The 21,290-nt window shown below is 35.9% G+C and overlaps 2 protein-coding genes and 2 long non-coding RNA genes across 4 annotated transcripts; 3 read left to right on the top strand and 1 right to left on the bottom strand.

The window, feature by feature from the left end:
• The first annotated feature begins 788 nt into the window (after window positions 1-788).
• LOC120626572 lies at window positions 789-1,876 on the top strand. The gene is made up of 2 exons (XR_005658862.1): window positions 789-993; window positions 1,610-1,876. It is a non-coding gene; the product is annotated as an uncharacterized LOC120626572 (long non-coding RNA).
• Window positions 1,877-4,636: 2,760 nt separating this feature from the next.
• Window positions 4,637-5,938, top strand: LOC120626571. The gene is made up of 2 exons (XR_005658861.1): window positions 4,637-5,055; window positions 5,672-5,938. It is a non-coding gene; the product is annotated as an uncharacterized LOC120626571 (long non-coding RNA).
• A 1,755-nt stretch (window positions 5,939-7,693) lies between these two features.
• On the bottom strand, window positions 7,694-9,500 carry LOC120626447 (MYCBP-associated protein-like). The gene is made up of 2 exons (XM_039893973.1): window positions 9,004-9,500; window positions 7,694-8,924 (listed from the first exon to the last, which is right to left on the bottom strand). The coding sequence occupies exons 1-2, from the start codon at window positions 9,498-9,500 to the stop codon at window positions 7,694-7,696; spliced, it is 1,728 nt and encodes a 575-aa protein (XP_039749907.1).
• Window positions 9,501-9,724: 224 nt separating this feature from the next.
• LOC120626446 (carbonic anhydrase 3-like) lies at window positions 9,725-20,389 on the top strand. The gene is made up of 6 exons (XM_039893972.1): window positions 9,725-9,796; window positions 9,912-10,037; window positions 10,863-11,023; window positions 16,173-16,259; window positions 18,604-18,831; window positions 20,120-20,389. The coding sequence occupies exons 1-6, from the start codon at window positions 9,769-9,771 to the stop codon at window positions 20,387-20,389; spliced, it is 900 nt and encodes a 299-aa protein (XP_039749906.1). The 5' UTR covers window positions 9,725-9,768.
• The last annotated feature ends 901 nt before the right edge of the window (window positions 20,390-21,290 follow it).

Below are 21,290 nucleotides of genomic sequence, written 5' to 3'. Positions count from 1 at the left end.
TTCCGTGTCACACAAAAGACTGAACTGAGAAACTGTGAACAAAGAAAATTAGAAAAAACCCAAAGGAGCAGTTGAAATATCAAAATAACGTTTGAAGGAAATAAACTTTGGAGTACTTTAACTGTTTGGAATTCTTTAACTAATAAGTTTAAGAAAAAGGCAATTTTAGAGTGAAAACTTCTTTAGCCGCTTTGAGCCATTTTCGTTAGGATAAAACTCCAAAGGTTCGCGTCACCGATGACCTTGACGAAAGTATTTCCTATTGATCAGATTGATGCTTAGTCTGACCAACAGGAATTTAAATTCCCAGTGGACACTGTTAAAACCAGAATAATACTAAATAGAATGTAATCGTTGTCAAAACTAGTTTGAAGAATAGAACAAAGTATAATCTGCTAATTCCAAACACATAACTAACTAGAATGCAAACTAGAATTTTCCTTTAAATTTTCCATACAGGTTCGTTCGTTCAAATGCTCAAAGGAGTTATTACTTGAGATTTTAGATTATTGGTTTATTGCTGCCTCATCTTCATATCTCTCACTGCTGAACACAGGATAATCTCGCTGCTCTAGCTGAAATAAAAGACTGCGAAATGCTGCTTACTTCCAGTGTGATGGTGCCATTCTAGGACCATGAGGCAACATTTGCTTACCGAGAGATTCTAAAGATTTCAAACTAAGATTTTCAGAGGTCCTTGGCAGATCGGAACTTGACATCTCGCACCTCCGCAGGCCCGTCGTGACAAATCCCTTAATATGTCGTATTATATATGTACATATTGTAACACTCCGGCTACGACCCTTCCCCCGCGCAACTCGCGCACTCCCGCGCAGAGGGGAGTACGAGTGTGCATAAGTAATCGCGATTCACGGCTGAGGTGGACGCGTTAATTATAATCTTCCTACCAAATACATACAAATTGAACTTGATAATAATTAGTTCGTGTGAAGTCTTGTGCCCTTAGTATAGTGCTAAATAACCCCGGATTGGGTAAGTGTTGTAAGATCTAAGATTAAGTTAAGTTAATATCTAGAATTTTCCATGCTACAAACGAACATAACAATATAATGCTTACCTTCACTTGCCTACTGTTCGCCTTTAGTCTTTTGTTATTTGTCAACATTATAATATTAAACTCTTGTTTAATAAGTAATTCAGTTAATAGTAATTAGATTATAGTTATTGAGTCATTATACGTAACCAAAAGGGTGTACTGTGTTCTCCGCTAAATTGCTAATTGAAATTACGCTGCCTTATGCTAAAGTAACCCTTCTGATTACCACAGCCTAGTATAATAAAATGTAAGCACTGATTATCTAAAATATATAATAATTAATAAATGCCTAATTGAGTAGTTCGGTATTTGTTAATAGAACAACATTCCTACAACTGTGTAATTTATAATCAATGTACCTACATATCAATCATTGTATTAACCTAAAACGAATTGTTCTATATTCCTGTTGATTTTGCCTGGACTGCCTCATCTAGATCTTTGCTTGACACTTGCTATGCTTGAGATTGTCACATCAATAGTCAGTAACGATGTTGCAGTCGAGTTGCAAAATCAGACAATTAGTGAAATGTCTGGTTCTGTGGATTTCAGGGTTTTTCCCACCTACTGCTGCGGAATAATACTTCGGCTGTCTTGTTGGTCCTCTACGTTCCATCTACTCTCCGCAACAGTGCAAGTTAAGTGGTGTTAAGTGCCGGATACGGGAATCCTCTACTCTCCGCAACAGTGCAAGTTAAGTGGTGTTAAGTGCCGGATACGGGAATCCTATGAGTGTGCGAGAACCCACCTAAATTCTTATATATTAAGTAAATGGTAGAAATCCTGTTGTGCCAATAAATAATCTGTAATACTATCTAGCTTAAGTGTTTCATTAAATAAACTAAAGTGTAACATATGGCGCCCAACGTGGGGCGTTATTTTGGGGGCAAGTTATTTTGGAAAACATTTAATATTTTCCCAAATAACTTAGATGCTGTCCAAATGGTAGAAAGGTCCAACTCCACTCTGGTAAAAACTATAACCGATAAAAATGATCGTCTTTGTTCTTACGATAGTCTAACGGAAAACCAAAGACGAACGGCTAATGTTATTATCGACCAATTTAAAGAAATTTCATATGAAACGCGTGGTTTAGGTAGAACTTCTCTTATAACTCATACGATTGACACTGGGGATGCTGCCCCCATTCGTCAGAGATATTACAGGATGTCTCCAGAGAAGCAACGCATTTTAAGTCGCCAACTTGATGAGATGCTTCAGGATGACGTCGTTGAACCATGTGAAAGCCCATGGTCATCTCCCGTACTGCTAACTCCAAAAAAAAATGGAGAACTTCGATTTTGTTTGGATAGTAGAAAATTAAATGCAGTTACGAAAAAGGATGCCTACAGTTTACCCTATATATCAGATATACTTGATAACCTTCGTGATGCTAAATATCTCTCTAGTTTGGACCTATCTAAGAGCTTCTGGCAAATCCTAATTAAAAAAGAAGACCGATGTAAAACTGCCTTTTATATACCATCTCGTGGTACATTTCAGTTTAAGTCAATGCCCTTCGGTCTTACTAATGCACCAGCTACCCAACAAAGGCTTGTAGATACTCTTTTCTATGGCCCAGAATTTGAACACATGGTGTTCGTTTTTGTTGACGATATAATAGTAATCTCACCTACATTTGAAGAGCATATCGCCTTATTAAAACGTGTTCTAAATAAACTTAAGATCGCTAATCTAACTATAAATTTTGAAAAAAGTAAATTTTTTAGAAATAAACTCAATTATTTAGGTTATGTAGTAGACTGCAAAGGACTTCATGCTGATCCAACAAAAATTGAAGCAATACTTAATTATAAAACACCAGGCAACCGTAAAGAAGTGAGAAGATTTCTCGGTACCGCATCGTGGTACCGAAGATTTATACCTAATTTTAGCGCCTTGGCCTCACCTTTAAATAAGCTAACATCTCAAAAGAAAAATGCTCCACCCTTCTGTTGGACACCTGAAGCAGAGAGTTCGTTTAAAAAACTTAAAGAATGTCTAGTGACTGCACCAGTACTTTCCTGCCCTGATTATTCAAAACCATTCGAAGTCCACGCAGACGCAAGTGATTTTGGCTTAGGAGCTGTGCTTACGCAAACTTTGGATGGTAATGAGAAAGTTATAGCTTATATGAGCAAATCTCTTAACGACCAAGAACGCAACTATAGTGCAACTGAGAGAGAGGCTTTAGCCGTACTTACTGCTATCGAACATTGGAGATGCTATTTAGAAAACGGACATAAATTCATAGTATATACAGACCACGCTTCCTTGAAATGGTTTTTAAATTTAAATAATCCTACCGGTCGACTAGCTCGCTGGGGTGTTCGGTTATCTGCTTACAACTTTGAAATAAAACATCGTAAGGGCTCTGAAAATGTCGTTCCTGACAGCCTCTCGCGTTCTGTGCCGATAGCTGTAATAAATGAAAGTTCTAGTAAAAATGTCCCCCCCAATACATCAGACCCCTGGTATCTGAATATTTATAATGGTACTCTAAATTCTCCAACATCTTTTCTAAATTATCGCATATCGAATAATAAACTTTACCGATACGTTAAAAGCCTAAACCCCTTAACTAGAGAATTCCAGTGGAAGGAAGTTATACCGGCAGAACTCAGGACTGAAAAAATCCATAAAAACCATTCTGAACCTACTTCTGGCCACCTTGGTGTCTATAAAACTTTGAAACGTGTAAGTTTGAATTACTTTTGGCCCAATATGCACCGTGATGTCACCAACTTTGTACTTAATTGTGACACTTGTAACGCTTATAAACATCCTAATCACCCTACCTTAGGTACGATGGGCAAACCAAAAGAATGCTGCAGGCCTTTTCAAATGCTTAGTATGGACCTTATAGGTCCATTACCAGTGTCACGTAAACAGAATTCGTTCATATTTGTCATTACCTGCTGTTTCTCCAAGTACTGTATGCTTTTTCCTATAAAGCGTGCTACCTCTGAAATAATGGCACGCATTCTAGAAGATAATGTTTTTCTTATTCATGGAATTCCTAGCACAATTTTAATGGATAATGGAAAGCAATTTACTGGAAACGTGCTTAAAGCTTTATTTACTAGTTACAATATTCCTAATGTTCGTTATACGCCTAAATATACACCACAAATAAATACAGTTGAAAGATATAATAGGACTATTATGGTTGCAGTTTCATCTTATGTTGAAAATTATCATCGCTCGTGGGATAAGAATTTACCTAAAATACAATTTGCTCTCAATAGTTCTGTTAGTGAAGCAACTGGCTTTACCCCATCATTTCTAGTATTCGGTCGCGAATTAGTCAGTTGCGGATCTTACTATGTTGATAAAGATCTAACAAGTGATATAATATTCTCACCTCGCGATGAGTACGCTGAAAATCTTGGTAACTTGCATAAATACTTCGATAAGGCCCAATCAGCCTTGCTAAAAGCTCATTCAAGAAGTAGTACTCAATATAATTTACGTCGGAAAGCGGTTGAATTCAATGTTGGTGATGTCGTCTGGAAAAGGACATATTACCAAAGTGATAAAGATAATCGTTTTGCAAAAAAACTGGCCCCTAAATTTATAAAATGTCGTATAATTTCAAAAAAATCCCCCTTAGTCTACGAACTTGAAGACTGTAACGGTAATAATTTAGGAATTTGGCACATTAAGGATTTAAAACTTAGAAATTACGTTGAATGATGCTTCTAAAGAATAATATCTATAGATACCTTGAGTACATAAGTGTAGCGGATTTGTACCTAGGTAAAATCCTATCCTTAAAAGGGGGGTATGTAACACTCCGGCTACGACCCTTCCCCCGCGCAACTCGCGCACTCCCGCGCAGAGGGGAGTACGAGTGTGCATAAGTAATCGCGATTCACGGCTGAGGTGGACGCGTTAATTATAATCTTCCTACCAAATACATACAAATTGAACTTGATAATAATTAGTTCGTGTGAAGTCTTGTGCCCTTAGTATAGTGCTAAATAACCCCGGATTGGGTAAGTGTTGTAAGATCTAAGATTAAGTTAAGTTAATATCTAGAATTTTCCATGCTACAAACGAACATAACAATATAATGCTTACCTTCACTTGCCTACTGTTCGCCTTTAGTCTTTTGTTATTTGTCAACATTATAATATTAAACTCTTGTTTAATAAGTAATTCAGTTAATAGTAATTAGATTATAGTTATTGAGTCATTATACGTAACCAAAAGGGTGTACTGTGTTCTCCGCTAAATTGCTAATTGAAATTACGCTGCCTTATGCTAAAGTAACCCTTCTGATTACCACAGCCTAGTATAATAAAATGTAAGCACTGATTATCTAAAATATATAATAATTAATAAATGCCTAATTGAGTAGTTCGGTATTTGTTAATAGAACAACATTCCTACAACTGTGTAATTTATAATCAATGTACCTACATATCAATCATTGTATTAACCTAAAACGAATTGTTCTATATTCCTGTTGATTTTGCCTGGACTGCCTCATCTAGATCTTTGCTTGACACTTGCTATGCTTGAGATTGTCACATCAATAGTCAGTAGCGATGTTGCAGTCGAGTTGCAAAATCAGACAATTAGTGAAATGTCTGGTTCTGTGGATTTCAGGGTTTTTCCCACCTACTGCTGCGGAATAATACTTCGGCTGTCTTGTTGGTCCTCTACGTTCCATCTACTCTCCGCAACAGTGCAAGTTAAGTGGTGTTAAGTGCCGGATACGGGAATCCTCTACTCTCCGCAACAGTGCAAGTTAAGTGGTGTTAAGTGCCGGATACGGGAATCCTATGAGTGTGCGAGAACCCACCTAAATTCTTATATATTAAGTAAATGGTAGAAATCCTGTTGTGCCAATAAATAATCTGTAATACTATCTAGCTTACGTGTTTCATTAAATAAACTAAAGTGTAACAATATGTATCGTGGTATGTAACCGTTGAACTATTTCTAGGAAGATTATATATAATATAATTCTAAGGTAATTTATAAACGACAAAAAAACTTGAATTTGATATACTCTAAAAAAAATTTTGTTTACTACAAAAAAAAATCAAAAAACTCTGTGAGACTATGACAGCAAAAAAAATCACCCGGCGAACATACGCGACTCTTTATTAATAATTATGCCTACCCAGCACGGTTAGCAAGAGACATTTTTCTTCCCAGAGAAAGAACAAAATTGTATCTTCTCCCACAGTTTTATAAACTCTATTAGCATTGGTGGAAATAAAATACAACTAATATAAGTAACAAAACTGGAGTAAACATCTTCAATTCTGTGCTGTGGTGGGTGGAAACGAAAATATGAAAATAACGATGGATATAACTTTTATCTCCTGCCTACGCTAGCCGTGATAGAATGATTGAATGAATAAATACACTTTTTATTGTACACCACACACAGAGAATTCACAAAGTACAAACATAATAGAGCGTTAAGCTAGAAGGTTGCTTTTTTGCTTTTTCGGAAGGACACTTGCCGATAACCACCTGAGGGGTTGCTACGGCGTGACCGCGGGAGTGGGGCGAGCGCGAAAGCTCGCCATGAGAAGAGCCCCAGGGCTCGACGACATCGGGGGGAAAGCTAGAAGGTACAATTTTGTGGTCTTATATAGCGATCTCTTTCAGGCAACCAGAGGCGTAGAAGAAAATACTATGGAAGCTTGGTAGGTGGTACAATATATATATATTTATGATATAACGATATAAATACATAATTTTAATAATTTTCATTAGTGTTTTTACCTACAATTGAGGAATTATCAATTTTATAAATTTAAAATGCATATAAAAAATTTCGGAACCGACAGGATTTGAACCTGCGACTCTCTAGCAATCGCGGCCTGAGCGCTTTATCCAATGAAGCTACGGCTCTCCTACTGTCGATTTCGTAATTAGTACATGTTTTAATATTGCCAGAGAGTCGCAGGTTCAAATCCTGTCGGTTCCGAAAATTTTTATTTGCGTTTTAAATTTATAAAAATAAATACATAAACTTATAAAATTAACTAATATAATATATATTCCGTGCCGTTTACCCAACGAAAAAATGGTAGACGTAATTATCTTGTGCCGCGCACCTTCTATTCCATAGCAGGTTAGCCTTCGACTGATAACTCATCCGGTAGAAAGTTGTGATACAGTCTAAGTTATTCAGCGTTCACCCCTAATCAGTTTCTACGCGGCTCACCAAATCGCTGGACGGCACGTCTTTTTTTTTAAGTTTACTAATATTGTCATCAGCATCATCTTAGATAATTATAATGTTGTTATGGTTCCTATTTTTGCTAGCATTAAATTATAGTGGCCATAATAATCGTTGGTTCTTACGAATTCCCATGTGGCTTCTTGGCAAGAGAAACGAAAGTAGCCGACGAAGACGTGCTGCTAAGCGATTTAGCGTTCCGGAACGATCTTGCGTAGAAACCGGTTAGGGTATGTGTTAAATATAACTGCCACACTTCCTAACAGGTTAGCCCGCTGCCATCTTAGACTGCATAATCACTTACCACCAGGTGAGATTGCAGTCAAGGGCTAACTTGTATTGTAATATAAAACAAAACATAATTAAGTGTTTACTTGTAAACAAAATAATATCCATATTAATTATATGTTACAACAATAAAAAATAATTTAGGTTTTACAAAAATCAAATTTAACCCATCGATTCAAATCTAAACTGCTTAGCACACCAGCACATAATTCTGTAGCAATTCCAAGATACTCATGTGTGCGTAAGTAAAGTATGTGATGAACAATAGAGGAACTGGAATAAAACAATAACTTCTCTCGCTGAGAAGTAGAACTCACTGTTGGCTCTAGATCTATATCGAAATACATTTCAGTAATACGACAATATTCTTCATCTAACTTATCAGCTAATCGTCCTAAAATTTGGTTAACTGCTATATACTTCTCTGTAAGTAGATCCCTATTTTCATACCACGGCTTTAAGCATTCTCTATGTGCAAGCCGCAAATACTCGTAATATTTCATTCTCTCATTGAATTCCTTATTCATCATTGCGGTACGCCAACTATTAATTGACAGATCCCAAAGTTCTCCCGGGATCATTTCTGTGTACATATCTTTCATTTTCATAACTTCCGTCTGGTGATAAAAACATGCAGGGTTTTTCATAACAAAAATATCAGCCTCCAAAATAATTTTGTCGTAAGGATAAATTTGTGGTTCAATACTGGTAGCTTTCAGTATAATTTCTGCAAGCAAATCTCTTGCAATGTTTATGAGTACATTCGCATAAATGAGGTTTTCCAACTTTGCTGTTTTCTTTTTAATTTTTGCTAGATTTTCTACGGAATCAGCATAAAAATTTAAAATAAGTTGATTTTCAAGTGAATCAAAAAAACAAATATTCAAAAATACTAACTCCCAGCTTTCTTCGTAAGTACCAGGAGTATTGGACATGAAAGTGAAATACACTTCTTGTGACTGTCCAGGACAAATAACATTTTCATTTTTATTAAAAAAGAAAACCTGAGTAGGTGAGTCATCTGCGTTTGCTCGTGTAATCTTTTTCCAACAATATCTGAGTGATACAGTACCGAGATTTTGTAGAAAAAGTGTACTTCTTCCAACTCTACTTACAGGACAGTTAAAATAATAAGACCAAGAGTTACATTTATCACGGCCGTAATCATTTTTGAGTTTTTCTAGATGTTTAAGAGTTTGATGAGGTATTTCTTTAAAAAGTATCGTATCATTTATTCTGACTGCATAAACTGTACATAGTACTTCTTCAGAGATTTCGTCAGATGATAATATTATGTTTGGTAGTGGTGGGAGTTCTTTTGGGGGTGGTTTAGGTTTACTGCCAATAACTATCAACTCCTGTAAATCAGATCTGTAAAAAAGGGCAAACCAAAATCATGACTTGTTGACATTGACATTACAAACATTAAAAATTCAAGTAGCGAGCTAACCTGTACGGATCAATTTTCTTTATTATTTTCGTTAAATCTTTTTCTCTTTTTTTCTTATAGCTCTCGTATTCCGCATCTAACTTTGTAAATAATTTTCTCTGAGAACCTAATATGCCTTTTTCCGTTTCTTGTATGTGTTTTGGAACACCAATATGCTGAATTATTTTTGGATTACCTAGTTCAACTCTAGTTCTTTGTAGTTCATACACAGGCTGACCAAAAAATTGTTGCTTTAGCCTGTCAGGTTGGTCCCATAACGCACCTCTCACGCCCACCTTTTGCTTAATCTGGGCATTCTCTAATACAATTTTTTCTTCCTTTTTCTCCCGGACTTTTTCGCAAAGATTCATTGCCAATTCTCCAGTTGTTCTACCCGTTTTATAGGCTAAATGCCCCGTTTCATCTTTTCTAATTTTTATCCATTTTTCCCATACCAGCAGTTCATGGTCAGGTTCGACTGAATCTTGGCACAAAATTGACCTATATTTCTTACTCATTTTGCAATATAATAAAATCAGGATTTGATTTATTTTTTTCCGAATTCCTCAGTGTTATTCACTTTGCTTTGACAAGTAATATGTCAAAAGGTTTTTAATAAATGTGTGATATCTATTACTATCCGTAGTTGGTATTTATTTTAATACTGATTTTATCCTCTTTGGTTGTATGTTTTTATTTATCACTGTCATCTAGAATGTAATAACGAACCATATTTATTTTGAACCGTTGTATTTAAATTTTTTGTGCAATTTAAATATTCTGATTATGATAAAAGTAGCGGTATCTCAAACTGGTAAGTATCAATACTACAGAAAGAGCACAATTTGAATTTCCATAGTATGAAATAGATATTGATTTGTCAGGAAAAAGAATAAACAAATTGACTTACAAAAATATTGTTTCATTAGAAGACGAAGAATTAATACCTGTAGAGGAGAAGACAGAAGTACCACCATTCGGAACTCGGGAACACATTCATTATTGGAGTGAATTGGAAGGGAATCTCCCGTCTCCGATTGATGTGTCTATAACCGGTGCTGTAAAATATACTTGTCCTGATCTTGTTTGGTACAATTTTGATATCTACCCACACAAAATTAAGCTGACAAATACGGGGTATACAGGTTAATTTAATAGGGATTTCTTTATCAACTTACACTCTATCAATCCTTTTAAAGAAAAACTTCGATCAATCATCATCATCATCATCATGATATCGTTTCATTTCATATTCAATAAGATCGAGTACTTCAATCCCCCACGTTGGCGCCCTTATCAATTGTTTTTATTTATTAACTTTAGGCTACCGTTTGGTGGCAAGCATGCATGTCACAAAGCAATGATCTTATCATATGTTAATTATAATGACCAAAACTCACTCCTTAACGTCTTGCTCGAAGTTATTAACACCTACACCACAGGTGCTCTGTTTATATGTAATAATTATAAAAAAAACAACGCTGGCCATATTCGGATTGGTAGACTTTACAAGTAAAACCTTATGGTAAGTAAGTAAAACCTTATGGAGAACTCACAGGCATACGGGTTTCCTAGCTATGTTTTCCTTAATCCTAAAAGCAACTGACATTTAATGGCTTAAATTGAAAATCTTTATTACTCTGAAGTTGAAGGTGCGTAGGGAAGTGGTAACAACTAGGCTACAATCACTCTCTATGGCCATTATACAAATCATATTAAGGTTTATGTAGTACTCGTGGTGCTCGTTTATCTGCAATTTCAAGAAATGTATCTGCAATTTACAATGCAGGTTGGCACGATTGTATCTTAATCAAAGTTTTACTACATTACAATTAATTGTTAGATACTTTTATCTTTCAACGAATTTAATTTCTTCTTAGTTATCTTGGGAGCAAAATGGAGAACCGAGCGACCATATTTGGAAGGCGGGCCGTTTTTAGAAAAGCACGTATTCTCACAGGCACACTTTCATTGGGGAGCTAACATGATGGAAGGCAGTGAACATACGGTTGATAGACAACAGCATCCTGGTGAAATGCAAGTAATTACAGTAATTTATTGTGGCATAAATCATAGTTCTGATTTTGGACCAAGAAAACTATTAAAATGAGTTTTAGTAGAGAAAGATTCTCTACTCTTTTCTAACATAGTAATTTGTGATGAATCGCAGATCATAGGTAAACTATAATCAAAGTTAAGTACACCGACGACGCATTTTCATAAACTTCTAGAATGGTAATATTCTATGATTCTTTCTGATAAAAAGTGAAGTGTTGTGCAGTATTGTTGTTTTAGTTTCGACTACTTTGATATCATTTTATTAAGTGATTCTTACAATCATGTATTAGAAAACAATATAAGGTAGGTACTTATCTATGATAGAAGCTTTTAATTGAATCAAAACCTAATAAAGCTCTTATTGCGTCAAATACAATCAATGGGCACACAAGCACGAACATTCCTTGTTTTCTGTTTATGTGTGCAATGGAAGTTTTGTGCATTAATGTAAATAAATTCGCGCAATAAATAACGTGAGTTGGTAACATTGGGCGGATCGGCGAGTGAGTACTGACGTTACAGTTTATTAATTCAAAGAGATATATCTCATAACATTAACACCTTGAAAGCTGATTGAAACTGAAATGTTTTAACTAGATGGCAGTAGCACTAGCTTAAACTGTTAGGAATGCATGTTTCCAATTCGGTACTCATCGGGAGTAGAACCGTGGCTGAATTAGCGAGGCACTCCGGTTGTAATAGCCTTATATAAGGGGGTTCTAAAAGTTTTTTTGTTTAATACATATATTACGCACATCGCCATCTAGCCCTAAAGTAAGCGTAGCTTGTGTTATGGGTACTAAGATGACTGATTAATGATATACATACTTATAATATACAGATAAACACCCAGATACTGGAAAACATTCATTTTCATCACACAAACATGTTCCATTTGTGGGAATCGAACCCACGGCCGTCTCAGCGACTCGGCCGTCAAATACATCGGTTTCGCAGATCATAGGTAAACTATAATCAAAGTTAAGTACACCGACGGCGCATTTTCATAAACTTCTAGAATGGTACTATTCTATGATTCTTTCTGATAAAAAGTGAAGTGTGGTGCAGTATTGTTGTTTTAGTTTCGACTACTTTGATATCATTTTATTAAGTGATTCTGACAATCATGTATGTACTTATCTATGATAGAAGCTTTTAATTGAATCAAAACCTAATCAAGCTCTTATTGCGTCAAATACAATCAATGGACACACAAGCACGAACATTCCTTGTTATTCTGTTTATGTGTGCAATGGAAGTTTTGTGCATTAATGTAAATAAATGCGCGCAATAAATAACGTGAGTTGGTAACATTGGGCGGATCGGCGAGTGAGTACTGACGTTACAGTTTATTAATTCAAAGAGATATATCTCATAACATTAACACCTTGAAAGCTGATTGAAACTGAAATGTTTTAACTAGATGGCAGTAGCACTAGCTTAAACTGTTAGGAATGCATGTTTCCAAATCGGTACTCATCGGGAGTAGAACCGTGGCTGAATTAGCGAGGCACTCCGGTTGTAATAGCCTTATATAAGGGGGTTCTAAAAGTTTTTTTGTTTAATACATATATTACGCACATCGCCATCTAGCCCTAAAGTAAGCGTAGCTTGTGTTATGGGTACTAAGATGACTGATTAATGATATACATACTTATAATATACAGATAAACACCCAGATACTGGAAAACATTCATTTTCATCACACAAACATGTTCCATTTGTGGGAATCGAACCCACGGCCGTCTCAGCGACTCGGCCGTCAAATACATCGGTTTCGCAAGTTTTAGAGAGACCTGCATAATGTTTTCAAAGGTTATCCACCTGACCAGCATGAAGGAAACCTTTCTCATTCTGAGAAAAGTCCGGACCTTGTAGGGCCGGTAATGGGTCGTGATATTTACTTGCACATAATCTGATAAAACTTTTCCATCGGATGTTCCACAACAGATTTTATTGGTTTTATAGTTACAAAGCTTATCAATACTGCACTGGTATTAGGAACTATGAAGTAGTAGCAGCGTAGTCTACTCGCAGCCCAGAACAGATTTCTTGCAGCAGTTACAGCAGCGCGGCAGCAGGAGGCGTGGGCGCGGCGTCACGTCGTACAGATGACGCGCCACCAGGCGATGCTCAGGCACATACCAGCGACCGTTGCTGTCGTATTTAGGACCCTCGGGCATTAGCACGTGGCGCTGACAGAGACGACCCGACAAAATTAAACTTCATGGTGATTCCAAAGCAGTGTAACAACAGTACTGGTCACCAAGGCTTCTGGCGTGCGGGTTCTCAAAAAGGGGGTTGAACGTATTTTACTAAAAGAAAATCGATCGATCAATTATTATAATCGACATAATATTGAAAGGCCCTAAAATAGAGCCCTGTGGTATGCCATAACTCAACACTGCAGGACTACGTTCAAAATTTCCTATTTTCACTAGTTGTTTTCGATTATTTAAGAACGATTCAATGATTTTATATGCCGAACCTGTTATTCCTATTTCATTTAATTTTTCTAACAATGTTGTATGACTTACTGTGTCAAATGCCTTTTTTAAATCAATAAATATACCCAGAGCAATTTGTTTTTTATCTAATGCAGTTCTTATTTTAGTAACAAGATCCATAGCAGCTGACACTGTGTTACTTTTAGGGCGAAAACCATATTGTTGTTCGAAAAAGAAATTTATTTTATTAAGATGGTTATTGAGACGATAATAGATGAGTTTTTCTAAAATTTTTGATAAAACCGGTAAAACCGATATAGGCCGGTAATTTCCTGGATCTGCTTTGGAACCCGATTTGTAAATTGGTGTCACTTTAGCGACTTTTAAACTGTCCGGAAACACACCTTGTTCTAAACATTTATTCATACATTTCGTTAAATTTTTTAGTATTAAGTTTTTTACACATTTGATATCTTTTACGCTTATGCCGTCAATTCCGCAACTAGTATTTGAATCCATGTCTATAATTATTTTAATAACCTCTGGTTCTGAGGCTGGATCAAATGTGTGGAGTGTGCTATCGTAGTAACGTGGAAGTGTACTCGTATTTTTTAAGTGGTATCTTTGTGGTATTTCCTTAGCAAGATTAGAACCAATCGTGGAGAAATAGTCATCTCAACTCTTTATCCAATAAAATCGGTACCAAAATAGTTCTCCGTATAATACAATTTATTTTCGAACAAATAGAGCGTGCAATAAACCGCATAGTAACAGCCATTCTCGCAATATAGTCGATACCATTTTAAACAGGCATAAAAAATAAAAAATTCAAAGAAGGATTTATTCCATAATAATATTGCAAGTTCGTCCGATTCACTTTAGCAATGCAAAATTTCAGCACAATCGGAAACCGGTAAGTATTTCAAATTTACCTTCCAAGCTTTAGTAACAACTAAACTCTACAGTCAAGCGAAACTAAATACACAGAAGCTTGCAAAATGACTTGATATAACGTGGCGTCGCTTTAAACCCATATATTACCTAGGAGTTAAGGATGATATTTCTATTGAACATACGTTTTGACTTCAGAGACTACTGAAATATTATAGATGCAGACAGGACCTTAAATTTCTAAATAGAAAGAGGTCTCAAAATCGAGTAGGTATAAGTGATACTCTATGCATCGGTAGAGTCCTAGTAGATCGTCTATCCAACTAACCATTTATATACGCATATATTTTATACAAATAGGTAGTTTTTATCTCGCAAAAACCTACTAATTTTAAGCTGTAAGAACTCAACTGCGACCCTCTGGCAATCGCGGCCTGAGCGCTTTCTCCAATTAAGCTACGGCTCTCTTACAGTCGAAGCCGAAATTAGTATATGCCTTTCACATCAGTCTAATAGCGACTGTAGGTAAAAAACAATAATAAAAATTATAAAAAAAAAACTCAATGTTGGTCTTTCTTATTTTAAACGGTCCTACAAAGTGCTGCCGTGTGTCCACCAACCTGAAACCCTAACGTGCCTGTAATTTCACCGGCAAGCACGCCCTCCTAACTGAACATAGCGTAAATAAATCTCTGACGATGTAAGCCGTGCTATGCCGTGCGTGTATGTATGTGTGCATGTGTCGCACTGGTTTACTGTCAATAATTTACTTTTAAATGCAAAAAAAACTAAGTGTGTGGAATTTATTTTACCAAATGTAAAGAAAGTTAATAAAAATATAATAATAAATGGAGAATCACTAAAAATGGAAGATTCCACAGTTTTTCTGGGCATAACCTTGGATTGTAAGCTTCAGTGGGGTACCCATATAGATACACTAGCAGGTAAACTAAGCTCGGCTGCCTACGCCGTCAGGAAAATTAGACAGATTACTGACGTAGAAACAGCAAGACTTGTTTACTTCGCGTACTTTCATAGTGTGATGTCTTACGGGATCTTATTATGGGGCAAAGCTGCTGATATTGAAACTATATTCATATTGCAGAAAAGAGCTGTACGGTCAATATATAAACTTAAATCACGTGAATCCCTCCGTGAAAAATTTAAAGAAATTGGTATACTTACGGTAGCCTCACAATACATTTATAACAATATAGTATTTGTAAGACAACATATTAGTCTTTATAAACAAAAAGTGGATATAAACAGTCGACTTACAAGAAATGGTCATAAATTAGTGACATCTGCATATCGTCTGCGAAAGGTGCAGAAGTCATTTGTGGGATTGAGTATACGCTTTTATAATATGATTCCTAAGGTAATTTTGGACCTACCAATGCATAAGTTTAAAGAATGTGTTAAAACACATTTATTACAGCGAGGTTATTATACAATTGATGAGTTTCTTAATGACAAGGTTGCTTGGAAGCATCCGGCTCCGCTTTCATCTCTCACAAGATAGAAAAATGAATGTTAAAATATAAAATGTAAATTTTTGATGTTGGAAAAGAGCAACTGCTGAGTTTCTTGCCGGCTTCTTCTCGGTAGAATCTGCCTTCCGAACCGGTGGTAGAGTCACTACACACGGACAGACTTGACGTTTCAAAAGTGCTTGTATTAGGCCTACTTGAAATAAATGAATTTTGAATTTTTTTGAATAAATAAGCAGAGCTGTAGTACTTTCCCCAAACGAGCTCTGTCACAAAACACTACTAAAACTATTATATTTCACAGGCAATTTTCTTCAGAGCTGAATACATAACACAAGAAGAGGCGATGCGCCATCCTGACGGTGTTGTGGTGATCTGTAATATTATCAAGGTATAATTTATCTTTCTCTGTCTATTTTTTACGAAAATTAAGAACTCAGGCTAAGGCATTAATATAGCTGTTACCGTGATTGTGATATGATAGGATTTTATTTCCGAGTGTTGAAACTAAAACACAATCTAAAATTCTACGTGACATTTTTCATTTTAACTTTTTTTTGTTTTGATGGCCTAAAAAAAATTATACCGGGTTTTATTAAAAACACCTGAAAGCACTCTAAACTAACAAGGAATTCAGTATTACACGAAATTCAGTATTTATTTAAGTTATACAAAAAAACATGCTATTTATGTATAGTGAAATTACTCTGTGAAATTTAATACATGTCCCTGTTGTGAAACCGCTGCGAGCACGCACGACAGTCGTGGTTCGCACGCTGTTTCCGATGTTACATTACAGGGTAGTTATAAGTAGAGTATCTATGTAAAATATTGTATATTTAATATACCACCAACTATAGAGTTATAAAAAAAGGTTGTACAACAAAAGTTGTTATTTTTAATATTAACAATTACAGGCCGATAGCTTTCTGGTTTTTTTTAACCCTGTATATAACCAAAATAATTATAGTCATAAACAAACAAATTTTCGCATTGAAGTATTAGTGAGGATTTTATTTGAGGCAATACAACTTTACTTCATCGTATATAACGTATAACCATTTAGTTTTAAATATTGATAAGAATAGCATTATATTTTTGTGTTGTGGTGGTGAAAGTGTAGGTAATTTTTTCCATAGAAGACCGACCATGTTAGAAACATTTCGTTTTGTCGGTCAAAGGTAACTGTAAAACAAGTATCAACTCGATATCTTACTTATTTCCCGTAACTCCAAATGATAATATTTCGATTTGAAACAATAAAGGCAATTTATTTCCTATCGCTATTTCATGATATCCAAGCTTCCAGGCGTATCAATTAGAGAGTAACTGGAATCACTACGTAGCAATCAGAAAAACCGTCTGCAGTTTCTTCTTCTATTATAAATAACACAACTTATTATTTTAATGGGTGAAGAATAAAAGCTAAATAATTTGCATGTTCAAAGTTTCAGGTAAACAGTAATGTTTCACTGAATTTGTCACCAAAATGTACCTACTGTTTTCGAAGCCAAATATACGCAATGAACATTATCTAAATAGGTTAAGCGGTGATAGCGCAGTGGGTAGGAGCGCGACTTAACTTTCGGGGAGCCGAGTTCTAATCCCAGCACGTCCATCCATCCAACCTTTAATTTTTTTAAGTTATGTGCGTTTTAAGTAATTGAAAATATCACTTGCTTCGACGGTGAAGGAAAATATCGTGAGGAAACCTGCATGCCTGAGAGTTCTACATAATGTTCTCACACTGGGCCAGCGTGGAGGGCTACGGCCTTAACCCCTTCCCATAGTGGGAGGAGACCCGTGCTCTATAGGTAATGGGTCGATATGGTGATGATGAAAAAGATATTGAAGCAAAGAGCGCTTTGCATCTTCGTTTCTTGATACGATCCGTTTAGATCTGGAATGCCCTTCCAGCTTCCGTTTTCCCCAATACCTACAATATGAGTACCTTCAAAACAAGAATGAATAGGCATCTTCTAGGCAAGCGAGCTCCATCATAGGCTGCATCATCATTTACCATCAGATGTGGCTGCAGTCAAGCGCTCCTCTATAAACATAAAATACGACGATACGACTCTCCGATTAACAATTTGTATATTAAACTCCACGTAGGGCTGCCTGGACGCAGAAATTTTAATTTGTAACTTTTTATATCTATATTGCATATTAATATTTAGTGTAAGTTTTTTTTTGATTTAGTTTAGTTTTTAATTATTCTGTTATGATATAGTGTAGTGTGTAGTGATGGGTCATACTTACCAAAATATACCCCCGAAAGTAAAACCATATCCCATATCCTAAATATAAATTTTGGGTACCAGCAAAAAGGTTGGCTGTCTTCTCAAACAATTCATTTTGTATGGCTATTACTTTGTACAATAAACTTTCGGACTGTCACAAAAATCTGATTCTGTATTTTGATTCTTTAAATTGTAATGTAATTTATATTTTATTTTTTACTTTTATAAACATTTGCACACTGTCTGTGACAGTCGATTGTGAAGGGTCTGTTTAATGAAATGTGTTCTTGTTATGTACCCACAATTTGGCAAATAAATAAATATTATTATTATTATTATGTCGAAGCCACTGGGCTGGATCCTTAAACCTAGATTTGCAGTAGGTACCTACTACTCATCTCCTTAAACGCGCATCGAATTCACGTAGACATTACGCCGCGTGGGTGTGCAGCTTACGAAATAAATATTGCTAATCTTCATCCTTTATTTTAGTACGGCGTAAATCCCGACGAGCGTCTTGAATGGATAATAGAAGGGTTTCCACGAATACGAGAAGCACAAACACACACACGTATCGGGCCGTTACCTTTGTCACGTCTCTTGCCAATGTTCTACGAAGATTACTTCCTGTACTGGGGAAGTTTGACTAATGTGAAAGGAGAGAGCTGCGTAGTTAGGTGGCTTGTTCCGCGGATAACTTTGTTCGCCTCGTTCGAACAGGTGAGATTTCAATTAAAGTTCGGTACCAACGTTCTTGTTACGTAGGTAATTAAGTCGTAGCTTGAAGAAGATAACCCCCCTCCCTGGCGCAGCGGTGAGCGCTGTGAATTTAAGTACGAGGTCCCTGGTTCGATTTCCGGCAGGGGCAATTTTAGGAATTTATAATTTCTAAATTTTCTCTGGTCTGGTTTGGCCGTGGCTAGTTACCACCCTACTGATAAAGACGTGCCGCTAAGCGGTTACACTAAATTGCTGGTGCGGCGCGATGTCGCGTAGTAACCCATTAGGGGTACCATACTCCCAAAAGGTTAGCCCGCTACCATCTTAGACTGCATCATCACTTACCACCAGGTGAGTTGCAGTCAAGGGCTTACTTGTAGTGGTAAAAAAAAAAATCAAATGGCGACCTTATCACTAATAGTGGCCAGGCTAACTTTTCGAACGGAACGTTTTGCGTTAGAAGTTATACTTCTTTGGCGCAACAAGATAAAAATCTGTTCAAAAATTAAATCTTACGTTTATTTTAAGTTTGTAGTTAAAAAGGACACTAACAATAGAAAAAAGGTATATACATTGAAAGTTTTATTATAATGCATTATCGATTTAAATAAAGTGTATCTAAATATCACAAAAAAAGTATTTCTACATAGTTAAAGAAATTAATATAATAAACATAATTAAATAGGGAATACTAATAGACTCATTATCGGACAACCAAGTTTCACACAACATTAAAATTTGAGATTTTTGTAAAATTGAATCAATTAAATCACCGGAATGAGCCCGCAGACTTTGACAATTTAAAGTGTATCTACACTCTCAAAACTTATAGCTAACTTCATGGTGTCGGTTTTTAGTGACGGTGTGCGCGCGCATCGTAAAAATTTACTCTAATCATTTTTCCATAACGCGCCAAAAGAAGTACAACTGCAATAAATAAAAATAACAGTTAATAATTTATAGCGACAGATAATATGTCCTTACACGGAATTTACAAAGCGCTAAAGATTGAGAGCGCTGAATTTCGTCAGGGAGAGCATTCCACAGCGTTGCAGCTCGTATGTAAAGGAACCTGAATATCTATGGAAATTGGCTCTGTTCTCGTACATATTACCTACTATTTTCTCTCAAGGAACCTAGGAATTTACAACGTCCCTTGAGGTAGGTCGGCGACTACGTATGCAGACGGACAGAATAGAATAGAAACAGGACATGTAGATTTTATCTGAATATTAATAACTTGCGAGCTCTTCAAATAACTATACCTGAATAAACTGTTCATTTTTAGATGAAAGAGTTCCGAAAACTTTGGGATCCATGGGATGAACCGATTATACGGAACTTCCGACCACTGCAAGAGAAACACGATCGACACGTGTTCTTCATACGTCCTCATTGGAACCAATATAGGTCTTTATTGCCAATACCAAAACTACCAGAACCGTCGATAACGATCGTTTCACCAGAATACCGAGCGAAGCCTTGGATGTTCCCTCCACAAAATGCGTACATGCTCCCGGAACCGGAACAAGAAAATGATGACTCTCAGCGAAAATAAAAATAAATTATTGACCATAAAAGAAGTTGCTTACTTATACTTTATCTTTGTTTCACTACACGTGAGCCTATGACTGAAATCTCACCTGGTTTAAAAACTTGAGAAAGATTCTTTCATATAAAAAAGCTACATTCTGCAGTGAGGAAAACTGTTTTATTTCAGACTGAAATAATGGTAGATAGAGATCTATTTGTAAGTTACAAGAGTGTGTGTGTTTGTGGTATGTGTCTGTGACATCGCATGTTACGAACGGGTGATCCGAATTCGATTTTGTTTTCTTTCTTTGAAAGGTGAATTAGTGTGTGAGGGAGTGTTATTAGCAATGTTTGATGAATAACGGTCCAAGATGGCCACTGCCACAAAATAACTAGCGGATTAGATATTTTTCACAGCTCCCTCAATTTGGATATCAAAAGAATGGGCTTGACTAGTAGAACACTATACACTATGAAATATTAGAAACCTAAAACCACCAAATGGGAAATTAAAATTTATTTAAAACTCCCTATATATATATAGATATACATAATATAGGGTATCAATTATCAAATGTAAGGGCTTGGCTAGAAGAATAATGTACAGTATATTGAAAGTCGGGGATTTTTTATTTTTTTATTTTCAACTTTGTCCGTCGGTCTTTATTTTGGAGGTGCATAAAACTGAAAACGTGGCATAATTTAAATTCATAGGGGTAGGAAATCGGATAGATACCTAGTAACTTTTATCCAAAATACTGCATTTTTGTTGTAATTACCTACCATGTTTGCTAAATTATTTCACTACTACTTACAGTAACTCAGTCTGATTTCATTAAAATATTCGTTTTTTTTTTAGAAATTATGATGATGGATTGCAATACAATTTTTAAGATTGGTACTTACCTCCTGTGGTATTTCAAATA

Source organism: Pararge aegeria, chromosome 9 (genome assembly GCF_905163445.1).
Source record: "Pararge aegeria chromosome 9, ilParAegt1.1, whole genome shotgun sequence".
NCBI lineage: Eukaryota > Metazoa > Arthropoda > Insecta > Lepidoptera > Nymphalidae > Pararge > Pararge aegeria.
The sequence above is the reverse complement of the archived record's forward strand: the minus strand, read 5'-3'. Positions and strand labels throughout refer to the sequence as shown.

Excerpts from the sequence above, each read along its gene's own strand:
- LOC120626447 (XM_039893973.1), bottom strand. The coding sequence starts at position 9,500 with ATGAGTAAGAAATATAGGTCAATTTTGTGCCAAGATTCAGTCGAACCT. Across the intron at positions 8,925-9,003 it reads AAGAAAATTGATCCGTACAG|ATCTGATTTACAGGAGTTGA; the intron begins GTTAGCTCGCTA and ends CCTTTTTTACAG.
- LOC120626446 (XM_039893972.1), top strand. The coding sequence starts at position 9,769 with ATGATAAAAGTAGCGGTATCTCAAACTG. Across the intron at positions 10,038-10,862 it reads GATTGATGTGTCTATAACCG|TTATCTTGGGAGCAAAATGG; the intron begins GTGCTGTAAAAT and ends ATTTCTTCTTAG. Across the intron at positions 18,832-20,119 it reads TGTTCGCCTCGTTCGAACAG|ATGAAAGAGTTCCGAAAACT; the intron begins GTGAGATTTCAA and ends GTTCATTTTTAG.